The sequence below is a fragment of the Nilaparvata lugens genome, chromosome X (assembly GCF_014356525.2).
Source record: "Nilaparvata lugens isolate BPH chromosome X, ASM1435652v1, whole genome shotgun sequence".
Taxonomy (NCBI): domain Eukaryota; kingdom Metazoa; phylum Arthropoda; class Insecta; order Hemiptera; family Delphacidae; genus Nilaparvata; species Nilaparvata lugens.
Window position 1 is genome coordinate 99,765,417 of NC_052518.1, and position 24,439 is coordinate 99,789,855.

General features: G+C 33.0%; 1 protein-coding gene across 1 annotated transcript in view; it reads right to left on the minus strand.

The window, feature by feature from the left end:
• Window positions 1-24,439, minus strand: part of LOC111058550 (RIMS-binding protein 2) — a 196,712-nt gene that overhangs the window by 16,843 nt on the left and 155,430 nt on the right. Inside the window, exons 26-27 of the mRNA XM_039442150.1 lie at window positions 23,087-23,230; window positions 18,906-19,188 (exon numbers count right to left, since the gene is read on the minus strand). Of these exons, the coding sequence (XP_039298084.1) occupies window positions 18,906-19,188; window positions 23,087-23,230 (427 nt within the window). The remainder of the gene's footprint in view (window positions 1-18,905; window positions 19,189-23,086; window positions 23,231-24,439) is intronic.

A 24,439-nucleotide genomic window follows, 5' to 3' on the forward strand; every position in this document is an offset into this window, starting at 1 on the left:
TATCTCAAAAATGATATGAATAAAATATATATGTATTGCAAGCTTTCATACAACACAATTGAAATAACGAAAGCAATATATTCCTAATGAAACATACAAGCGTCACCAAGAATTCAAATGCTCCGTGACAATGAAATAACGATTCTGGAATAAGATTGTTTCATCGATGCAGAATAAATTTATTAAAACCGTTAATTATTTTTATACATCCAAACGATGATTCACTGCGTATTATCTCATACATTAGACAAGAATACGACAGTTAACTGAACTTGACCATGAAAATAACTGAAATTTATACCATTGAATCAATTTTGGATAAAATTCAATTGGTGATACAATGTGTTCAACTTGATAAGGCCCTTCTAGTTTAGTGTATTCTAATGGAAAAAATCTCAAACGTTCAATGTTTTGGTGAAAATTTAGAAAAAGTATCCTATCATCTCTTCATCAGAGGTGTTCACCCCCCCCCTCAGCAGCCCAATGACTCATCAGTCAGTCAGCTCGTTAGTTTCATTTTAGACACTGCTGACTTCCTCCTTTTGGGACCCTCCAAAGAATTGTTTTCGAACAATGAAGAATTTCAAGGATCTCCTCGCTACCCCTTCACTGTCTTCTTCCACGTGATTTGTATTTTTACTAAATTGGGAAGCTGAATTTGATATTCACTCATGATATAAAATTAATTTTCTACTTGAAAGTCAGAATGAAATCGGTTAGTCAAAACACATTACAAGAAATTCTGTTGGAATCACGTAATTCATGATTGAAAGGACTCCCACATCCTGAAAAATTCTGAGAAAGTTCATGATTCACTTTTCATTTATTACTTTCATAAGATATTTAAAGTAACCGTACATTCGGATAACCAAGGAACAACCGGTATATAAGTTCTGAACACTCACTTGGTCCCGTAATATTGTGTTCGTTGTGTTTGAATTTTTATTTCTTTGAATGTAAATACTTGTATTTATCATTTTTATTTTATGACGATGTTTTATTGACATTTGTACATTTTTCTTTTGCAATAAAGAAATCTTGAATTAAGTTAATCACATTCCAGTTAAATTATACAGAAACGATACCAAGTATTTAAGTGCGATTAGGAACCCATATAATTTTTATTATTGCAGATGATGCCCACATCAGCTGTTTGCTTGTGCGTGGGTAATAAAGAGTGCATAGGTGAATTGATGAGATGATTAAACGTCCATACCATCGGCGGGATTCGAACCCACGAACCAGGCGGTGCTAACAGACCGACGTTTGTAACACTCCATACCACTAGATAAACCCGGCAGGGAATTGTAGGTTAATTGATCTCTGATCCCTCCCATTACCGCACAAGAATCGGAATTATATGGGCTTCCTCCAAATAGAAAATTCATCAATATGCCACTTTTAGAGGCTTACAAATTAACCCTTATTCAAGCTGAACACTCTTAATATCATTCGTAAACTTGTCCAAAATTGAAGTTTCTATAGAATATTGTTCATGAAATCGATTTGAATTTATTGATAACTCATTAATGATTTTGTGTATATGCACAAAAATTCTTAGTGACACCTGATGAATGAATATTTTCAAAAAATGATACACACTTGAACGTGCGTTCAGTCGATTACTCAAATGAATGGGAATTTAGAGTTGATAAGCATTTTAGGCAGGGTAGGTTATAGAGTTAAATTGATTCATAACACTGATTCCAGACAGGAATAAAAAAGAAAGCAACCTGCATGGCGTTCACAAGCTGATTCGTCAATCCATTAAGTAAGAATAGGTGTTAAAAAATATGTACTACGATTCGTACAACTGAAATGACGCATGGGAGACAATTTCATTTTCTTTCTATACTTTATATTCTATATAGATACTTCAGTGACGAAGTCACTTTCATTCATCATTCAAATACGGCAGAATTTACAACGACAAAATCATGTGCAAAATTTTGCAATTATGAAACTGTCAACTCATGATACTTTAATTTCGACTGAATCATTCAGAATTACATAACTTCTGGAATTGACAAGGTACTTGGAAACGCTAGATGGGTGGCTTTCTTTTATTATTCAAGTATCAAATTAATAGCAATAACAAGTCACATGTAAATCATATGACGATACATGCTTGATACTCAATAAGTTTTTACGAGAATAATATTAGATATTGGCTTTTCTCAGTTGTTCGAATTACGTTTTGGTTGTCGTTTCTACCTGTCCATTTAAATTGAGCTTGATAAATCTTTTACTGAAGACTTTTATATTAAATATTGCAAGAGTAATATTATTTTACAATCCTGAAAAATGTTGTTTCATTGAATGTGATTATACTTGGATTATTTGATGGATTCAAGCGAATAAAAACAGTAAATCCAATGTTATTACAGCAACAATAAATGTACACCAAACATCAATTTACAGTTTGATAAATGCCTATATTCATTGTATTAACTTTCTGAAATGAGTTGCCAATTCATAATAAATATCGTAAGTAATTCTCCAAAATAAGATTTAAATATTTGACAACTGTTTTGACAAATTCTCGACTAAACAAATTGAATTGAAATAGAAAGTCAGAATGTCATGAGATACAGCAGGAAATGTTTTTCAATGAGATTAGCTTAAGATTGATGACAGCATGCTTCTAGCTATGAATGTTTGTCAGTGTCTGAATCGTGAATGAATAATATATCTATAGCATATATCGATATATGTTGTTGTCGCTATAAAGATCAAACTACTTCAAGGTACAGTGTCTTCAAATATTAGGTACGTGTTTTACATTTGACGTTCGACATTCAATTTGTGTCAAATCCCATTTGGGTTTTCATTTATTTTGTTGATTGTAGAAGTGGTGTATTCACCGCCTGTGTTGAAATTATGTGTTTTGTCCTGTTTCAAAACAATAAGGAACGTTGAAATAATTTAATTATGGTTTGAACAAAACACATTAATCATCTACCTTGAACAAATAAACACAATATCGACAGATCCAATATATACAGAAAGCAGGTTACTTCCAATACATGCTCTCATAACTCAATGGAACAAACAATAACGTCTTGATATCCATCTTCGTAAATAACAAATAAATAAAAATATAGTTTCGGATTCAATTGTGGAATTATTTGAGCTGGAGTTTTCCATCAACATATGATACGATGAAAAGGAATATTATAACTAACATTTACTAAAAAGAAAACATTTAAAAGCACTGTTCATGATCTGCATACACCATTTTAACACATTGAAACAGGACAAACGCACTTACCCATAAATACCAGTTGATCGGCCTCAATCAAACAAATTAAAACATTATATCTCGCACTGAAACATATATTATACCACAATATTTTCAAAACGGTCACAGCAAATTACACACACTTTGCAGAAATATCATGTGATTTCAATTGATCCACTCAATTACAATCAATTCACAACCATTAACATAATTCACGGTTATCGATTCACTTTCTTGGATGAACATTCAGACACTGACAAACACTAATAACTAGAGGGAGACCAAGCAAACAATACTCAATTCTGAAGAACTCAAACTACATTCATAATTCTTTAAAATTTCAAGACTGAGATGAACAGATTATCTGAACTCATAACAAAAAGCATTTAATATAAGAGCCTGCAGATGATAGTAATACGGATAAAACTTATAAAATTATTACATTGAAAAAAAGATGATCAGCCTCAAGTTGATAAGGTTCATGGAAAGATATAGAAAAATTGGAATTTGAAAATCGTGTGAGTTTATATAGAATAGAGAAGTGATTTCATTACACTTTCATGAATACTTTTTAGTGGGAAGTTCAAAATTATTTCAAACTGTCATTCCGTTCAATGGTGTATTTATTATTTCTACATTTATATTCATAAATATTTTTTAGTGGGAAGTTCAAAATTATTTCAACCTGTCATTCCGATCAATGGTGTATTTATTATTTATACATTTATATTCTTCAAGAATATTTTTCAATTTACGATCAGTCTATTAACATAATAGTCATAAATCTCATTAGCGAGCGCAACTTTTTATCTATTGAATTACATCCATCATGTGACCTCTTAAAAGATAAGATCAGGTGGAGAAGGACAGTAGATTTCTCATTCTTTGGGAAAGTTTGCACTCAACGTAATAGCTTCACCAGCTTTCATACACTAAAATGAGAACAACTTAAATACCTTACCTAGTTGATAATCTGATAAGTTTTTCATGGATATTCAATATTTAATTCTGGAGGATGTCCATTATATTAAATGTACTGAAATTTCAAAGATTCATCTAAAAAAAGTCAGAGTGCTCTAGATACTTATTGTGAATTGAAGTTTAGTTAGGTAAAAGTTCGATTCATTGAAACGAGTGAAGCAACTTTTAGGACGTCTGAGAAGAAAGGTTGTCAAATTGATAATACTTTTCATAATCTATTTATTTGATTAATATTCAAGAATAGAAACGAGGCCTGCTCTAAAAATTCATCGAAAGTTTTACTCAATTTATTTCATGTTTTCAACTATATCAATTTATCCAGTATTGCGGTTATGTTTCAGCAAGGATATTACTTGAAAGCTTATTGTTATTTTAGATGTAGCCTATTTATATTGCAGAAAATTGTGTGTTCAGCGATGGGGCACCAATTTTCCTCCATCCGAATTCTGAGTTTTGAAATAAAAATAAATGTGCATTGGCTGTCTAGGTCTAATTCAAGAATGAAATTAATGATAGAATTGAGATGAAAAGCAAGCAACAAAGTGAACGGACTCGGATTGGTAGAGAGAGAAGCACTAACTTGTAACAGTGCCCATTCTATTCAAATATTCATGCCTTGACGAAATATATGATCTGTTTGGACATGGAATTTCAAATAACAACATAAATCTGGTGTTGAAAGCGAGGGATTGGGTCACTATTTCAAATTATCCATTTCTAACGATTGGGTCTCCAGGAAAGTGGAGAAATGAAGATTTGAGAAAAGTGCTATGATTTTTCCAGCGTTGATTGAAGAAGTGTCATGCAAGATACGTGCACATTTTCAAAATAGGTGATAGAGAGAGAAAGAAAGTAAAGTTAAGGATTTTTACTGGTGGAAAAAAACTTGTGATAGTTTAATACTGATGGTATAGAGTACAGAGAGAAGTGATAGGCCTACGACATTCAATTCAGTTCAGAATATAGAAGTTATCAATTATTATTATTTCTTATCGAAGAATCGATCATCCAACAAATATTATCATACCGGTATACCATACTACATATATGGCGGGTTCATCAAATCAAAACAAATCACACGATCATTCAATGAATGTCGAGAGGTGTAGTTTTATAAAATGCGGTTCAGTATAAATCAAATTAAAATATGATTTATAGACTATAGATCAAATTATAGTGAATCAACAAGTAGGTACGGAAAATGAACGAGGATATCTTGTTTTAATATTGGAATACTCTAAGTGCTGGTTAAATTTTAATCGTGATTAATTACAGGAGAACCAATCAGAGAAGCCGTCTTTTCAAAAAAAGCCGCTGATTGGTTCTCGTGAAATCAATCGCGGTTAAAATTTAACCGGCTTTTGTGCAATCGGGCCTAAGAGGGATTCATTTGTTGCCCTGTACATATGATTTTTATTTATCATTATTATTGAACGAAAATCCAAATTAAATGCTGTAATTCACCCCGAAGACTTCTGCTACTGCAAATATTGACAACAGGGTAAACAGCTACATGGAAATTCGATGAGCGCTACTATTCAAAAATTATTTTTCAGCCCGGGATTTCATCTGTAGATTTTTATTTATGTGATATATATTTATATATTATATATGAATACCATTCAATTGTATTCCATTTTTTTCTCTACTATTTTTCATTCTATTGTAGGCCTGAAACGTTTTAGTGGAGAGTGGGTAGACATGGCTGGGTCTATTTCTCGGCTACTTATAAACCTATACTTTTCATTTCCCTTCAGGGTTTTGCTTCAAACTTTACAAATAGTGTTCGGTTGTCACATAGAAAATATTATTCCAGTTGAAAGAACCAAAGAATCACTTTTTTCATTGATGGTGTATGTCAGTCAATTCATAGGTACTCAAAACTAGAGATCTTTTTGAAACACTCTGTGCTTCTAAATTGTAATTCATATCAGTTGAAATTGACTTAGCTGATTTTAGATTTTGTGTAAGATTATCAAACCTTGGACTATACAATAGTTTCTGTATAAATGTTTGGAAATATTCCAAAGTTCGTTCTAAATATCACTGGAAAAAATTTACTGGACATGGAAAACGTAATAATTGATTAGAATTAATAAAAACTGGAACGGATACTTATTGGAACATCATCTAATAAATCATTTGAATAACTTAATAAAAACATTAAATTTGAATCAATAAAAATATTTAAATTCATTTAAATATTATGAGATCATTAATTTATTGTCAAGGCAAGAGCATTTTTAATGATCCACCAGGTACGTATTCTTTCAAAAGTGATAAGCCAGTTACACACACATTGATTTTTGTTCGTTCTATTTTTTGCCTTCCTTATGAATTCTACTAGATATAACAGAACTTGACAAACATCATCTGTTTAATCTACTAGAATTTATGAGGACGGCAAAAAGTCGTACGTCCAAAAATCTATCTGTTTGTAACTGGTTTTATAGTTTAACTAAACAGTTCGATGTTATTGCATTTGTTAATTGAAACATGCTCATTCTACAGCAAACGTAGAGAGCTGAATACTATGCATTAAGTAAAGCATACAATGTAAAAATAGCTGGGTGAAATTGTAATAATTTTGGTGAGTCTTTAATTGTGAAAAAATACACAACTATACTAACTTCTTCGAAGCTGCAGCTACTCTTAGAATCTAAGCCTACTAATATTCAGAATAGAAAAGAATGACTGCCTTTATTTTTAACCTAGGAGGGCGCAGTTGGCCCACTCTTACACTTAGCCCTCAAATGAGAATGATAGAAGAGTTGAGAATCCAATATAATATTCATGTTATTTGAGTTCAACGATATGAGTTCAACAAATATGAGCGTAATCTTTTTGAATTCCAATTCAATTTTATATCATATTCATTTTTACAATTTTCCTGTTCGCTTCTGAGCTGTTTTGTATCAATTTTAGCTATGTCCTTCAATTTTCTAAAACTTATCATCGAAAATAAATAATATGAAAGTACAACTTTGTCATTATTTGAAAATACTGAGCCAAATGCAATCAAACGGGCTGTCGAGTATTTGATCATGTCATGTCTTTAGATTAGCCGTTTTCACATTTACCGATTCCTCGGCGACACAGCAGGGCCTCTCCTATTGGCTGATTACGTTGACGTATCAAGAATCAGCCAATAGGAGAGCTTAGCAGTAGCTATTTTTTAAGAGTTGTAACAGGAGCCTTTAGTTTGACGTATCAAGAACCAGCCAATAGGAGAGCTTAGCAGTAGCTTTTTTTTAAGAGCTGTAACGAGAGCCTCTCCTATTGGCTGATTAGTTTGACGTATCAAGAATCAGCCAATAATAGGAGAGCTTAGCAGTAGCTATTTTTTAAGAGTTGTAATGGGAGCCTCTCCTATTGGTTGATTAGTTTGACGTTTCAAGAATCAGCCAATCGGAGAATTTCCTGTTCTGTAATGACGCTGAGGAATCGGTCAGTGTGAAAACAACCTTTAGGAATGCAAAGTGGGCAATGATATGGTCATCATAAAAAAAATGACAGTAGACCTATTCAACGTTTCAGTTGGTCATTCTCATCTGTTGACAAAGTATGTGAAAATCTCAACCAATTATCGAAATATTTATCTTAAAAATAGGCTATAATCGGTTGGCAGAGAGTAGCAAAGAGGTTCGAGCAAGTAAATCATGAGTTTTATTCTCATCATAATTGTGTTTTGGTCCGTTTACCGAACAGGGTCCGTCTGAAGCTGGGTCTTAGTTGATCTTGACACCTCCAATCATCGAACATCTATTACTGTATTACCCATAAAATTAGTCAAACAACTGACATGCATTGAAGCCATACATTTATATTTAATACATGCTACTATCATGCTACTAATGGAAAGCTACATTTAGCATTCTACAAGTAACAAGCGAATCATTCCAATAAATTATCAAAATTTATAGAATTACATAAACGTGAGTTGTGAAACTCCAAGTGGCAGTTGAAAAAATAAAAGATTGATTGATTTTAATTGAAACGAAATTCTCATGAACACCTAATTCTTCGAATTGTTTATGATTAAAGGGAAGGTTTACAATTTGTTTTGGTCAATCTGGTAAGAAAGAAATTATTACATACTTTGATTACTATTCCAAAAAAGTTATTTTGAGAAGGGATTTTTATTAGACAAAGTGCCGATTAAATTTTAATCGTGGTTAGTTCCACGAGAACCAATCAGAGAAGTTTTTTTCTAAAAAGCCTTCTCTGATTGGGTCTTTTCTAAAAAGCCTTCTCTGATTGGTCACCGTGGAATTAATCAAGGTTAAAATTTAACCGGCTTTTGAGCAACCGGGCCTTAGAATGCCAGGGTGGATTGCATCAATTTAGATTGTCGAGTGAAAAACTACTTTACAGATACCGTATCTATGTACAGATACTGTACGAAGATGGTTCTATGTATGTGATTGGCAGATTTATTCAGTAAAGGGAGATTGATTTAAGATAGGTGATGGAGGAGGTAACAAATAATGATTTTTATTTGAAAAAAAAGACAATGATTCTTATTATTTGATCAAATAGCCTTGAGATTGTTGATTTCATTGAATTGGAAGAAGGTCAAAGGATGTCTGACAAAAACCATGTAAGTTTCCTGAAAATTTTATGATCATGTTATCATTTTGCACTGAAGAGCATCAACTAAAGTGGTGAACGAAGAATGGATTCAATTCTAGAATTTTGAATATTATTATGAATGGGACGTGTTCACACAGAAACGATTTCATGAATACAGTTTCAAAATAGCGTGGTACTCTTACACAATTTTCCCCGCTTATAAGTTATACGATTTCAAAACAGCTGTGAAGTTTAAGATTTCAAGTCAATCCGTCAAATGGGAAAGAGATATCGTGTATACAGACACTGAGCAATACTCAAAAACCATTTTCTGGTTGGGAGACCTTTAAATGTATACGGTTAGAATTGGGGTACCTTAATTTTTTTTTATAAGCAATACTTTCCTTACCTGTGGTAGCAAGTAGGACAAGGAAAGTAAAAACTCCACTACATAAACAGTACTATTTAATAAGGAGCTTTAATAAGATGTAATAAGTACTCTATTATGAAAAGACAAATATCGAATCAGACAGTGGCCGTTAAATTGATCATTAATGATTCTGCCACATCGTTCTCAACTATAATATTATATTTACTATGATTATAAATCATGAATGAGAATGATTCAATGGACCTGAGGTGTAAACTCTTGATAAGATAGTTGGCTTATCTCGAGTACGGTATGTATTTACAGCATATAACTATTAGAATAGGCAGATTATAACGCAATTTTTATTAAATTACATTCTCTAGATCATTCGAGATAAGCCAACTTATCTTATCTATAGTATTAAACTCTCTTTGTATTAGTATTATAAGATTATTATTGCGGGAGAGTTGAATTTGATAAGTTTATGAATCTAGGTATGAATATAATGAAATAGAATAAGTCAATTAGTGTATGAATCTGTAACTCAACGTAAATGCTTTAGTGAATTGTTCGACTAAATTAATTATTGTCTTGAGAGTAAATAATTGAAGGTCAGTGTTATCGGATGGGAACGTTAAATAGTCGGTCCCGACTGAAGTATGGCAGTCGTGAGGCTTATTGACGACTTGAATGATATATTCAGGCGAGATGGAACTTCCGTAAGGGACTCCCCACCAATATAAACCATACGAATATTATTATTTTTTGAAGGTCAGGGTCGGATTTAGCAAATCGGCGTCCCTAGGCCCAATTTTTCTCCGCCCCGATTCTAGTTAGCCTCCTTAAATCATAGAAGGTTTATTATGTTGATTGCTTGGACATCATTTCACGATTCAACTTGTAATTTTTAAAATAATTTGGTGTCCCTAGTCCCTAGGCCCAATTTTTCTCCGCCCCGATTCTAGTTAGCCTCCTTAAATCATAGAAGGTTTATTATGTTGATTGCTTGAACATCATTTCACGATTCAACTTGTAATTTTTAAAATAATATGGTGTCTAGTTGGTTCAATCCGAGAAAAAAGTTATTCTAGCGGCGAATGACAGAACTAATTCGAGACACCAAAGATGTGGGAGTAGCTGTGTTAACGTAAGCCACGCCCTAAACTGAACGAGGAGTCTCATTGGACAATGACTAGCATGTAACGCTCGCTTCCTATTGGCACTGAGCTCTGAACGTAAAATGGCGACTGATCGTCAGACAGCTTCGGTTTTGTAAGCTTGGACTAACTCAGCCACTCCTGAGTCGATTTTATGTTATTTCCCTGAGTAGTGTATTCAATGATAAGTATTTGATAAAAAGGTTATTTATTTACTCCAAGAACCCCTGTTGAAAATAGATGATCAAATTAAATGGTAATTATTTATTCTATTATAGTACGAAGCTATTACTGGAATATAAACATAATTTTTAAATTATTTTTTGAGCTAGGAAAGTTGAAATTTGATACACAGGTTCAGGTAGGATTTCGGGACTGAGAGTTGAGAAAGGATTTTCGGGGCTGAGAGTATTTTTGGCTTTCTTCATTTAGAGTATATCTTCGCTTTTCAGAAGCATTTTCTCAGATTTTCCAAGTAGACTTTTGAAGGACAGATAGAATGTTTTGATAGTTTTCTTCATCATTCATATCTCGAATGGAAAAATAAAATGAAAACCAGACTCAAATACAATAAATTCTCCCATGTGTAAGACAATAAAATATTAATGTATATTATTATGCGTCAAATTCCCTTGTATGAAAATCGCTAAGTATTTACTTTGGATGCCGTATTAGATCCTTATTTCCTCGATTCTCCCAAATTTTTTTCATTCTATCCGATATAGCCTCTCTCCTTTCTTGGGAAAAGACTACATTTCTCCTTTTAATTTCCACGGGGCTTATTTCCCACTTTGCAACACTCCTTCTGAATTGGGTTCTGTCAAATATTATGTCATCATAAAATTAATGTATATTTATATTCAGATATTTTCGCAACCCTAAGGGCTACAATAGTTTAAAGATTTCAAATAAGCAGGTGATTGAATAGAGTATGGAAGGCTATCTTTTTTATTTCCAGTAAATATTCTACTTTCTGTTTTCATGTGCCCTCTAGGTGCTTGCGCTCATAGGCCTGGGCCTATTGGGAAATTCAACCCTGTTGAAGATAGATTATTCAATCAAATGGTATTAATTTATTCTATGATAGTACGAATGCAACTCCCAGGTATTACTGGAATATAACATTGTTCATAAATTATTTCTTGTATAGTGTGACCGTAATGTCCTGGTTTACTTTTTACAGGTCATGAAGAATCAACATAACAAGTGAGAATATTGCAATTTTTCAAAATAATACTCTCTAGATCGATGGCCAGCTTGTTAAACGAGCGCAGCGAGTTCTTACTATCTTACTGATAACTACAGCCTCGAGTCATTGTCCGTGTGTGGGTTTGTTTGTATGCTGGACGATTATGTTTGATAATCGATTAGTTTCATGAATCGATTAGTTTCATGGACGATTTAGTTTCATGAATCAACTTCAAATTTTCTTACATAGTCGAGTTGTTGGTCGAAATTAACGGGTATGACCCACTTCTTCGTTTTCGAGGCTATAACAGGATTACATTGGAAGTGCTGCATAAAATATTTTTAATGTCTTATCATCCAACTGACTAATATTATGTTTTTGGGGAGCTATCATACAGACTGTTTGTCTATTATGCACCTACAAGTGATTTCAGCTGTTTGGCTTGAATTTTCAATCAGACCTTCCACCCATATGGAGTGAACTATGAAGCTACATTGATTAAGAATCTGTCAAGTTGCGGATTTCAAAATCAGTATAACAGATCATAAGCGAGTTCTCCAGCCCAGGGGGCTCACTAGTTGATTTGCGTTTGTTGTGTTCTGTTTTGAAGCCCTATTAAAACTAAAATATGATTTAAGAAGGTAAAGATTTATGTAGAAGAAGAAAAAAATTCTGCATAGATGTTTATTCATACTGGAATAGTGATATATGTTTATTATAATGCATGCTACGGAATGTAATATAACCCTGTTTGTGTTTCTTGCTCAATTAGCAAGTAATATCCTCGATCATTGCCTCTAGATATAAAACTAGCATTTTTAATTTAGAATAGAGCTCAAATAAATATACAATAAACGAGTTTTTGGGGACTCTATTCTATTTGATGGAGATTTAAAATGTAAAAAATGTCCCGTTTCTTGCTATGCCAACTGCACCATGGCTTATATTAAAGACAGTGTAAATGAACTATATTACTCATGTGTCGGTACATGATTAGTAAATATAAATGATTCGATGACTTTATTTTAAATTTGCATGCCATTAAGGAGAATATAATTGAGTATTTCACATGCGAGTGTGCATAAAACTACTCAGGCTAATTGATACATCCCAGAATCTAGTGTATAAGAATGATAATTTTGAACTTGTGATACTAAGAAGCGAAATTAGTTATTTCTAATCACCTTGTCAATTAGATGCATTTTAGTGATAACTGTTTCAACTGCGGTTATGATTAGTGATTCAACTGATTCAACTGCGGCTATGATTAGTGATTCAACTGCGGTTATGATTAGTGATTCAACTGATTCAACTGCGGTTATGATTAGTGATTCAACTGCGGTTATGATTGGTGATTCAACTGTGGCTATGATTAGTGATTCAACTGCGGTCTACCTAAAGATTGGAAATGACTACGAGAAAACTAATCTTCATTTTTTTATTTAATTGTAGTGTGCCACAAAATTAACACAAGTTTCTGCTATTTTGTTGGTGAGCCTGTAAAATGAGCAGCTGACAGTTAAAGATTTGTGAAACTGTACAATATATGTTTCCAATATCAAACATCAATTGAGAATAAAGTTGATAGTTTGGTGCCAACAGTTGAAAATTGTATTCAGAATAATGTTTAATCTAATCATCTGTGAAATGGATTAATTTCGTGAGGACTAGATCAGTTAGAAAGCCTCAATAGTTATGCCGGCTATTCAAAAAGCAATGATATATCCATAATTTTACAGTATTTTATTTTTCGTATTCCAAGACTTTGTTTTGAAAAACAGGCAGATATATTCCAAAAAAGTATACAGATGAAACTATGTACTATAGATGTACAGAAACAGATAGAAACAGATGTACTATAATATGTGACATGAAAATGTTTTGCTATAACTGACAAGTTGTAAAAAATGAATAAACAGATTAATGCTCTTGTAAAGTATGTGATATATCATGACTTGGTACGAACGTTTCTCATTCCGAGATTAGGCATTGCATCTATAATAGTTCAATCGTAAATATATAGTTTCATTAAATTTTCCCCACCAAAATTCATCAAGAGAGTCTTTGGTGGAGTTGGAACAAAAATGTTCTCTTTGAAATAAAATATACAATTTGATCACGAATACGATAAGTAACTTTGGGCAGTATATTTAGTCATCCATCTTTTTCAAGCAAGTTAGAAATATTCCAAAATTTGAAACAAATTTATAGAATCGATTATGAATTCTCTTCTTATTTTTAATTAGATTATGAACAGATTAAAAAATGGAATAGGCTTACTTATTACTACCAGTTAAGTTAGAAATTACTACCAGTTAAGATATTACTACCAGTCAAGTTAGAAATTTGGTTGACGTGAATTTTGTTCCTAGTGTATCACTCTCACCACAAAAAAATGTAGACTTATTTACGTGGGATATAGCAAGAAATTTTCAGTGGGTCATGTGTTCAATTAGGTTTTTATGAATAACATTAGAGTTCTATTTCGATAAATAGTTTGATGTTTGATCTAATTTGTACTGTCTATTTTTAGAATGGTTAACTGGACTTCAAATAATATTTTGAATTTTGAATAAGCTTGATAAGCAATGAATAAGCTTGATAAATAAATATTATTTATTTTTATTTATTCATTCTATTTTCAAAAAAGCACAGATTGGGAGAGAAAACCCAAGCAATATTCTCCCAGAACAAACATTATTTTCCATATTGAAGTTCTAACAAGAGAGTACCCAATTTTCAATGAATAGTTAATTTACTATGTACTGTCTATTTTGAAAATGGTTAGTTTGAATTCAAATATTCATTTTTATTTATTCATACTATTCTCAAAAAATCACAGATTGGGAGAGAAAAACCAAGCAATATATTCTCAGAACTAACATGATTTTTCATATTGAAGTTCTAACAAGAGAGTACCCAATTTTCAATGAATAGTTGATCTACTATGTACTGTCTATTTTAAAAATGGTTAGCTTGAATTCAATTATTTATTTTTATTTACTCATTCTATTCTCACAAAAAGCACAGATTGGGAGAGAAAATCTAAGCAATATTCTCCCAGAACTAACACTATTTTTCATATTGAAGTTCTAACAAGAGAGTACCCAATTTTCAATGAATAGTTGATCTACTATGTACTGTCTATTAATGGTTAGCTTGAATTCAAATATTTATTTTTATTTATTCATTCTATTCTCCTAAAACACAGATCGGGAGAGAAAACCAAGCAATATTTTCCCAGAACTAACATGATTTTTCATATTGAAGTTCTAACAAGAGAGTACCCTATTTTTAATGAATAGTTGATCTACTATGTACTGTCATAGAGAAACAATAGCTTAAGTAGATATCCCATGGTATAGGGCGTTTATGTCGCAACTTTTACTGTTATCTCAATCCGATTACTGTCGATTATTGTCGCTTTTTACTGTTTTGACCAAGTAAGAGTGTATGTAAGGCACAATATGAGAGACTACCAGCGTCATAAAGCTCCACAGGAAAGAGCTACTTGGACTATCAGCTTGAGATAACAGTAAAAGTTGCGACATAAACGCCCTATACCATGGGATATTGTTTCTCTACGGTACTGTCTATTTTTAGAATGTTTAGCTGGAATTCAAATATTTATTTTCTTTATTCATTCTAATCTCACAAAAAACACAGATTGAGAGGGAAAAACCAAGCAATATTTTCTCAGAACTAACATGATTTTTCATATTGAAGTTCTAACAAGAGAGTACCCAATTTTCAATGAATAGTTGATCTACTATGTACTGTCTATTTTAAAAATGGTTAGCTTGAATTCAATTATTTATTTTTATTTACTCATTCTATTCTCACAAAAAGCACAGATTGGGAGAGAAAATCTAAGCAATATTCTCCCAGAACTAACACTATTTTTCATATTGAAGTTCTAACAAGAGAGTACCCAATTTTCAATGAATAGTTGATCTACTATGTACTGTCTATAAATGGTTAGCTTGAATTCAAATATTTATTTTTATTTATTCATTCTATTCTCCTAAAACACAGATCGGGAGAGAAAACCAAGCAATATTTTCCCAGAACTAACATGATTTTTCATATTGAAGTTCTAACAAGAGAGTACCCAATTTTCAATGAATAGTTGATCTACTATGTACTGTCATAGAGAAACAATAGCTTAAGTAGATATCCCATGGTATAGGGCGTTTATGTCGCAACTTTTACTGTTATCTCAATCCGATTACTGTCGATTATTGTCGCTTTTTACTGTTTTGACCGGGTAAGAGTGTATGTAAGGCACAATATGAGAGACTACCAGCGTCATAAAGCTCCACAGGAAAGAGCTACTTGGACTATCAGCTTGAGATAACAGTAAAAGTTGCGACATAAACGCCCTATACCATGGGATATCTACTTACGCTATTGTTTCTCTACGGTACTGTCTATTTTTAGAATGTTTAGCTGGAATTCAAATATTTATTTTTATTTATTCATTCTACTCTCACAAAAAACACAGATTGGGAGAGAAAACCAAGCAATATTTTCTCAGAACTAACATGATTTTTCATATTGAAGTACTATCAATAGAGTACCCAGTTGAGAATGCACATGTGGGTCTAATACTAGTAGTTTTTGCAGACTTGGAAATCAGAATAGGAAAGTGAGAGAAATTTATTGAGTACAAGAAGTAGAGTGAGTGAAAGGGTAAAAGCTTGATAAGTGTCAGATACTCTTGCGAGTAGGCTACAAGCACATTAATTTATGAAGCAGATTAAGAAGGCTCTATAAGTGAGGTAGATACGTGCAGTGTTATGTTGTCAGTTTTCAACTGAGGCCATAGAATAGTGCAACAGTATTAACGGATGATCTAATCCTACTGAAGGTGTTTGCGTCTGGCATTATTTGTCAACTACAAGATTCTATCAGATTCAGCTTGATGGCTCCAAAATAAAATCTGATTCCGTTTCCCTAGAAGAAAGGAGTGATAGCGAAGCTGGTCCTATCATTCATCAGCACTCAAAAATATGGTTAATGTAGGGTGAGAATAAAACCACCAATAAAACAGAAATTCTATTAAGATTGATGGAATCTCAAGAATAGTTACTAGATGATAATTACAGTGTTCTATCATAATTATTGTGTTGAGTTCAATGTTCAAGGAAGAATCCAAAGGTGGATTCAAGGTCCATCTAATGAACAGAACTTTATAATTCCTATACTCACGATAACTAAAAGTATTCTTTTCTTTTTTGTGTAGTTGAGAAGTTGATATTGTGGTAATTATTCATATTGAATGAAAAAGACTGAGAAATTGTCGGTTTTTGACAATTTCTCAGTCTTTTTCATTCAATAAAAGTATTCTGTTTAAATTTTTAATCTTTACCTAAAAGGCTATGACTGTTAATATTATTTGAATAGCATTGCTGCGACCTTCTTCGAATGAAGAGAATTGCAAGCTATTTTTAATGAAATCTACTGAGCTACATATTGATATATGTTATTAGAAATAAAAAAAACACGCTATCTTTGTTTTTAGGACGATTTGTGAACTACTTTTATTTTTTTACATTCAATTTACTTAATTTCATCAAATCATAATAATTATTCCAGGATATTTTGAAGATTCTTGTGTTAGTAATAACCGGCTCTGAGTTTGCACTAAGTTATTCCAACAATAATACTTTGTTATTTTCTATTTTTTAGAAAAGATATTTTTTATTCTTTTTACAGTTATGATAGATAGGAATTCTTTCCCCACACAAGGACCAATAGTCTATGCGGGAAATATTTATTTCCTGAAAATATTTATTATTGAATTGAATTGTAATATTAATTGCATAGTGGGAAAAGTGATTGAATAGCGGGAATATTCTTTTTCCCAATAAAATTTAGTCATATATTTAAGCTTGGGCTGAAGTGAGTATTATCTAGATCTAATACAGGCATTGCGATTGATATAATCGATAAATGATATAATATGATATAATCAAAACGTTTGGTTAAGCGAGATATGATGATACTTTTCCATAACTTGAACTCAGAGTTATTGTCTTATATCACGATTCTATTGAACAAAACCCCCAAGAAACAAACATGTTTTGACACCTATGGTGTCATCTTCAGTGTGAAAAATCTGAGCAATGGATAATTTCAGTTTAAATTTGTGAATATGATATCATATATTTGATTGTATGATAATCTGAGAAGGGTGAGGTTGAAGGATGGGGTACCTTGTTTTGTTTTAAATGAGGGGATAAACAAGATCTATTTTTTGACTTTATATATCAACATTTGGGAAAGGAACAGTATTGAGCTTCAAGCCTCTTGTTCCTTTCCCAATCATTCATATTGAGTTAAGAATGATATTGTTTCTATTTATCATTTGAGAGAATTGAATTGGATTGAGCCCCTGCCTTTATTTAATCCTAGGAGGGTGAAGTTAGAGCGCAGCCGGCCCTCTCTTACACTCAACCCTCAAGTGGAGTTTAGAATTGAACTGAATAATTGCCTTTATTAAGCGTGGAGTTAGGACGCTAGGTCCTCTCTGCCATACAACCGTTAAGATTAGAGTCAACCGTTAGATTGAGTCAAGAACCGTTAAGATTAGTCAACCGTTAAGATTAGAGTCAACCGTAAGATTAGAGTCAACCGTTAAGATTAGAGTCGACCGTTAGAATGAGTCAAGAACCGTTAAGATTAGAGTCAACCGTTAGATTGAGTCAAGAACCGTTAAGATTAGAGTCAACTGTTAGATGAGTCAAGAACAGTTAAGATTAGAGTCAACCGTTAAGATAGAGTCAACCGTTAGATTGAGTCAAGAACCGTTAGATTAGAGTCAACTGTTAGATGAGTCAAGAACAGTTAAGATTAGAGTCAAGAACCGTTAAGATTAGAGTCAACCGTTAGATTGAGTCAAGAACCGTTAAGATTAGAGTCAACTGTTAGATGAGTCAAGAACAGTTAAGATTAGAGTCAACCGTTAAGATTAGAGTCTATCGTTAGATTGAGTCAAGAGGAAGAGGCAAGCTGCAAATATAGTCGGAAACTATATTATAAGTTCTACTACAGTGTTTGAAACTGAAACTGTATATTGAGAAGGGATATTTTTTAAGAATTGAGTTTATTTATGAGGATTTTTTTGCTACCGATTAACCAAAACAAAAACGAGAAGCGTTGTAATATTTTAACTGAATGGGTGAATATGAATAGAATTAGAAAAAAATATAGATATTTTCAGGACACGCCTACTAAGCATGAGTTTCAGATAACATGGAAAAATACAAAACAAAACATATATATATATATATCATGAAACAATAAAGACATTGACGCAGATACATATAGACAACCTGCGTAAGAATAATATTGAGAATAAAACAAGTTGCCTTAAAGAAATTAGAGGCTTACCTTTCCGACGGTCTCGTTGAGGAGGCATGACGTCACGAGGGGGAGGGGGAGGTCCCCGTGCTCCCGGTCCCTGACCTCTGCGACCTTGACTAGTCTGACCTTGACTAGTCTGACCCTGGCTTTGACCTTGGCCCTGATTGGGGTAATCGGGAGGTGCCTCTGTGAGGAAGTTGGAAGGCACCAGTCCTCTCACTCCCTCCAGTTCGCCCATATAGAAGCCGTCATCATCCATCTCACCGTACACGTAGATTATGTTTCCCGTACTGAATGATAACTCCACCTGCAGTGTATTCACAACACACTAGACCCTCACTTTATTTCATATCAACATTTCAGCAGTTTACATCAAAAATATTTATTGTTCACATCAAACATACACAGGGTTGGCAAGACTGTTAAAACATCAAGTTTAAGTTGTGAAGATTAACTCTGCTCAATTATGTTCAAAATCAGTGTAAATTGAATTCGATTAATTATCAGTTCATTCAGATCTGATGTGTAATGTAGCCAATTATTTGGCATGCATTTTCATAATCCGAGAATACCCATTGTTTAAAAAGTGTAAACCAGCCCACATTGGGACACCGAAGTTCAAATAGCTATAACTCGAACAAAAATTTAAAAAATCTACATTTTTCAATTTTATATTTATTGTATTTGCTTACACTTTCATCCTTGAGGATGGCAACTGCATTGATCGTCAATTGATTTTTCTATTGCAAAAACAATTTTTTGGGGAGTGTCCCAACCTGGGCTTAAGATCGGCCCACGATGGGACATCCCTTGCCCAGCTTGGGATATTGAATTAAAAATAATCAATTCATTATTTTTGTTAATTTATAACATTTTAATATAATTATTGGTAGTATAAATACATTATTTGAAATTTTTTTCTAGTAAAAACTATAATTACCAAAAGTCATGTGCATAAAGTGTGTTTGATATGGCTACCTCTGAAGCTACATTACAGGCTATAATCATATATCATATTTATTTATAATTTATTTCATTGATATGTAGCCTACATTGAGTAAAAAGAGAATTAGAAGCAATGCTCATCGTTATAATATGAGCATACATCATGATTGCAGTGTCCCAGTAGCCCACATTGGTGGTCCCAAGGTGGGCAGATGGTCATGGCTTTGTTTTAGATTTAGACAGAATAACTGGATTAAAAATAAGAGTACAATAATGTTCTATATGTCAAAATATTCATAAAATAATACAGAATCCATATTATCTGTGAGACTTACCTTGAATGGTAAATGTTTAAAGTGAAAATTAAAATTCCTCTTCTCAAAAAAAAACTTTGAGGTTACAAAATCATGTTTTTTTTCTTAATAACGACTGGTGCTACATCTGAAAATATTTTGTCTGAAATTAAGGCTATAAACAGCTGATAAAACAGTTGTTGCCAACCTAACACTCACTAATTTCCCACAACTTTGAGTGTCCCAACGTGGGCTGGTTTACCCAACCCATTGTTTAAAAATTTTCACCGTCGTCGACACTTTTAATTTTTAAACAATGGATACCCTCGGATTGTGAAAATGCATGTCAAATAATCGGCTACATTACAGATGCAATACATATCTGTACAACGATTAGATACCCAAAGTCCGTGAGAAATAACTTTTAACACGGCTCATTCTCAAAGACGGAGAGGTCCGATACTCTATCCTTCACTGATCACTCCCACTACCTAGCAGCATTCTCCTTCTTTTGTGTCTGTATGACAGAGCTCCCCTCCAGCTATTGCTGGCAATGTTCCAAGTCTTTTACTGGTCAGCAGTTATATTGGTTTGTGTATGTTACGGAGATGTGTTCATCACAAGAACGTGAAACAAAATGACACGGCGCATCCAATTGTGCGCAGGATGTCCGTCTGTGTCTATGCTACAAACTGTGGAAGGAGAAATGGGTTTTTCCTCTTCATGTTAAAAGTAATTTCTCACAGACTTTAGGAATCATCTGAAACAGTGAGTAATTCACAATATAAACGTCAACGTGACACATTGGAACGGTTAAATAAGTGTTGTTCATTCTTGTAACTGTCGTCTGATGTAAACAAGAGCTTAAACTCATAGTAAAACTGTAGCATCCTTCAGTCGCTATGACAACACATTGGCAGTCGACAAAGGTTCTCTAAGGCTCAACTCACACACAAGCAACTCAAGTCGAGAAGAGACTGCGACTCTAGTCTCTTCTCGACGCAGCATGTGTATTCAAATGGTGACACTCAGACCAGTCAACTCTAGTCTCTACGACCTCACGACTGTGACACTGAGTCGAGCGTCAACTCTACATGTTGATCGAGCCTCGACTTGAGTTTCATAGTACCGTGCATTTTTAATGAAATTGAGATTATGTTTCATGAAAGTTATGTTTTATCAGTTTAGTTAAGACAATAATAAGAATTAGATAAGACTATATATTCATAATAATTATTCTAAAATTTGTTACATGCGCAGAAGTGACGAATTGGATCTCATATTTTTAATCATGTGAGGTTAGAAATGGAGTTGAATGGAACTGAAGTAGTGACAATGAGCAAGAAAGTCGTAAGGTCGAGAGACTGGTGTAGCCTATCCTGGACTGGAGTCGTACGATTTAAGTCGAGGTAGTGTGAGTTGAGCCTTATTATTGGTCGACATTTCACTTTCAATAAGTCGGTTGTTTTGAATAAAACTTATCCCTTCGTTTCCACACTCGTTAACTCTCTTGGCAAGATGCATTATCCTTATAGATGTCTCATAGTGTACATCATCTCTTATCAGAGAGAGTAAGGGAATGACCCGCTTAAGGATATGGTCGGAAAGAGCAAGAAATATCCAATGAGATTCATATAATTTTCTCCTTTGTGTGACATTAATAAACTTTTTATGATCGTTTCAACTGTATGAAATTTGGCTTTAAACTCAACAAATGTTTTTTTCAACTTTGAGTGCTCATAAAAACTTCGAAAAAACGCCAAAGAAAGGAACAAACTATACATCCTCTTTCTAAAACCAAAGAAGTGGAAAGCAAATGGAAGACTTCCGACCGTTTGCACGTACGTCTATTAAAGTCAGTGAATATAGAATGTAACATTCAATAGTTATAGTTATAGTTGTAGCTATATTTGTTATAGTTATAGTTATAGTCATAGTTATAGTCATAGTTATAGTCATAGTTATAGTCATAGTTATAGTCATAGTTATAGTCATAGTTATAGTCATAGTTATAGTCATAGTTATAGTCATAGTTATAGTCATAGTTATAGTCATAGTTATAGTCATAGTATAGTCATAGTTATAGTCATAGTTATAGTCATAGTTATAGTCATAGTTATAGTCATAGTTATAGTCATAGTTATAGTCATAGTTATAGTCATAATTATAGTCATAATTATAGTCATAGTTATAGTCATAGTTATAGTCATAGTTATATTCATAGTTATAGTCATAGTTATAGCTATAATATAGTTCTAGTAACAGAATGTAACATTCATATAGAATGTTACATTCTATACTCACTGATTAAAGTCATTCGTTATTAATCGCTGATTGAATACATCATCTGCTTCTCTCATTTGTTTTTGTTGCATCTAACCGTAGTTTAATCTCAGTTGAATTTAATAGATATTCGTGTAACCGGGAGTTGACCTTTATCTAGGCATCTAGTCAGTCCATCAAGTCAAATAAGTTGTGAGACACATGTAAACTTAGGCTTACATCAGAGCAGTACATTAGTAAATCAGACGTGCATTTGATTTATACATTACAGGCCTGTGAACATAGACTTATGTCATGTACGAGTTCGACCTGCTGTCGATGAATTAGGGTTAAGTCACAAGAGGAGTTTTCTTAGGTGTTTTCAGACGAGTCGGCAGTGCAGGAATTAGATGATTTTTGAACACCAACCCAATCAGTCAATCGGAGAGCGTCCAACCCTGTCGACTCGTCTGAAAAAACGCTTCATGTGGCTTGGCCCTTGAAGAATAACAGTTCTTCTAGTAAGAACTGTCTTATTTTTTTAAATAGTGTAGACAGTTTTACATTTTTTAGACAGTGTAGTAATAACTGTCTTATTTGTTGAACAGTTAATAATGACAAAATGATTCAAAGTAACAATATTCCCCAGTGTAGTCCATGAAAATGAATCGAATACGGAAATTTAAATTTCTACAGAACTCAACTCACCTCAGCATCGACATTCGGTGACAGTTCCTGAGGATCGTAATCGTAGAGAGCTATCATCTTCTTGACTGGCATGTTTGCATAGATGTCACCCCATCTGTCACGGTTCCTCGAACTAGAGCCACCATGAGGTGCTGCGCCCTCCGCCTGTTACGATAAAATTTTTAACATTCTGATAATCCAACCATGATCGAAAATGAAAAAAATCCTATAGTTAGGTCCACGTTATAATGGCAGTGTTTAATTGGCAATGTTATTGCTATCCTTGTCTATCATTTCGAGTCTACGCACAGGCCACAGTGCCCATGTAGGCTCATTCCATAACCTATAATATGAAAACTTAATTTAAGTACATAATTATTCGTATTTTATATTTTATATTATTCATCATTTGTGTACTTACTGTTTTTTTGGAATAAAGAATATTCTTGATTGATTCATTCATTCAACAAAACGGATAGCGCTATCTCTTTCTCACTTTGCTCTGTTGCCAGATCGTCTTTTAAAAATGTAGAATGAATAATTCATTAACAAAATATTTCATCTTAATTATAAAAATTCATTATGAAATTATTGAAAAATTTCTTGCTTAATAAAATATAATTGATTATTTTAAACGAGAATAAACAGTTAATATGGAATTGATGAACTTGTATCAGCTACCGTTTATAGAAGGCATTGACAATACCGAAGATCGGCAACGTTGTTATCCTATCTTTCTTCACTGCCATTATAACGTGGACCTCACTATAGCTGTTGGATCCACTATTTTGTGGTGCTTGAAAACTTGGATTCAATTATTTCGTTAAATTATCGAGTTCCAATATATGTTTGAATAAAAAATGTATGAGAGAAAACATCTTGAAGAATCAATGAAGGATGATTCAGATTTTATGCACGAACAAATCTCTTATTAAACATAATAATTACTGCCATCAACATAATTTTGAATCCTAATAAATGTAACATTCTGTAACATTTTTGTGAAGGTGATATTGTATTAGATATACATATTAGATGAAAACGACTTTTTTCAAGTTTGAATCACATTGAATTACAGTTTGGTGCAATATTTTCATTCTTATCGGTTTTCAATCTAATTGAATTCTAAATTTTGGTTTATCTCTAGACTTAAAATTTGATTCAAAGTGAAGCAACATAACCTACGTTTTATACATACTTTTATCAAAATTCGGAAAGGGAACAGTTTTGAGCTACGCCTGTTGATCCTTTTCTAAGCAAACTCGACTCGGCAGTCTTAACGGTTCTTAGAACCGTGAAGAAATTGCTGGATACAGGAGCGCTTAGAAGTGTTTATTTTGCTTTGTTTCATTCTCTCCTTTCATACGGTGTTAT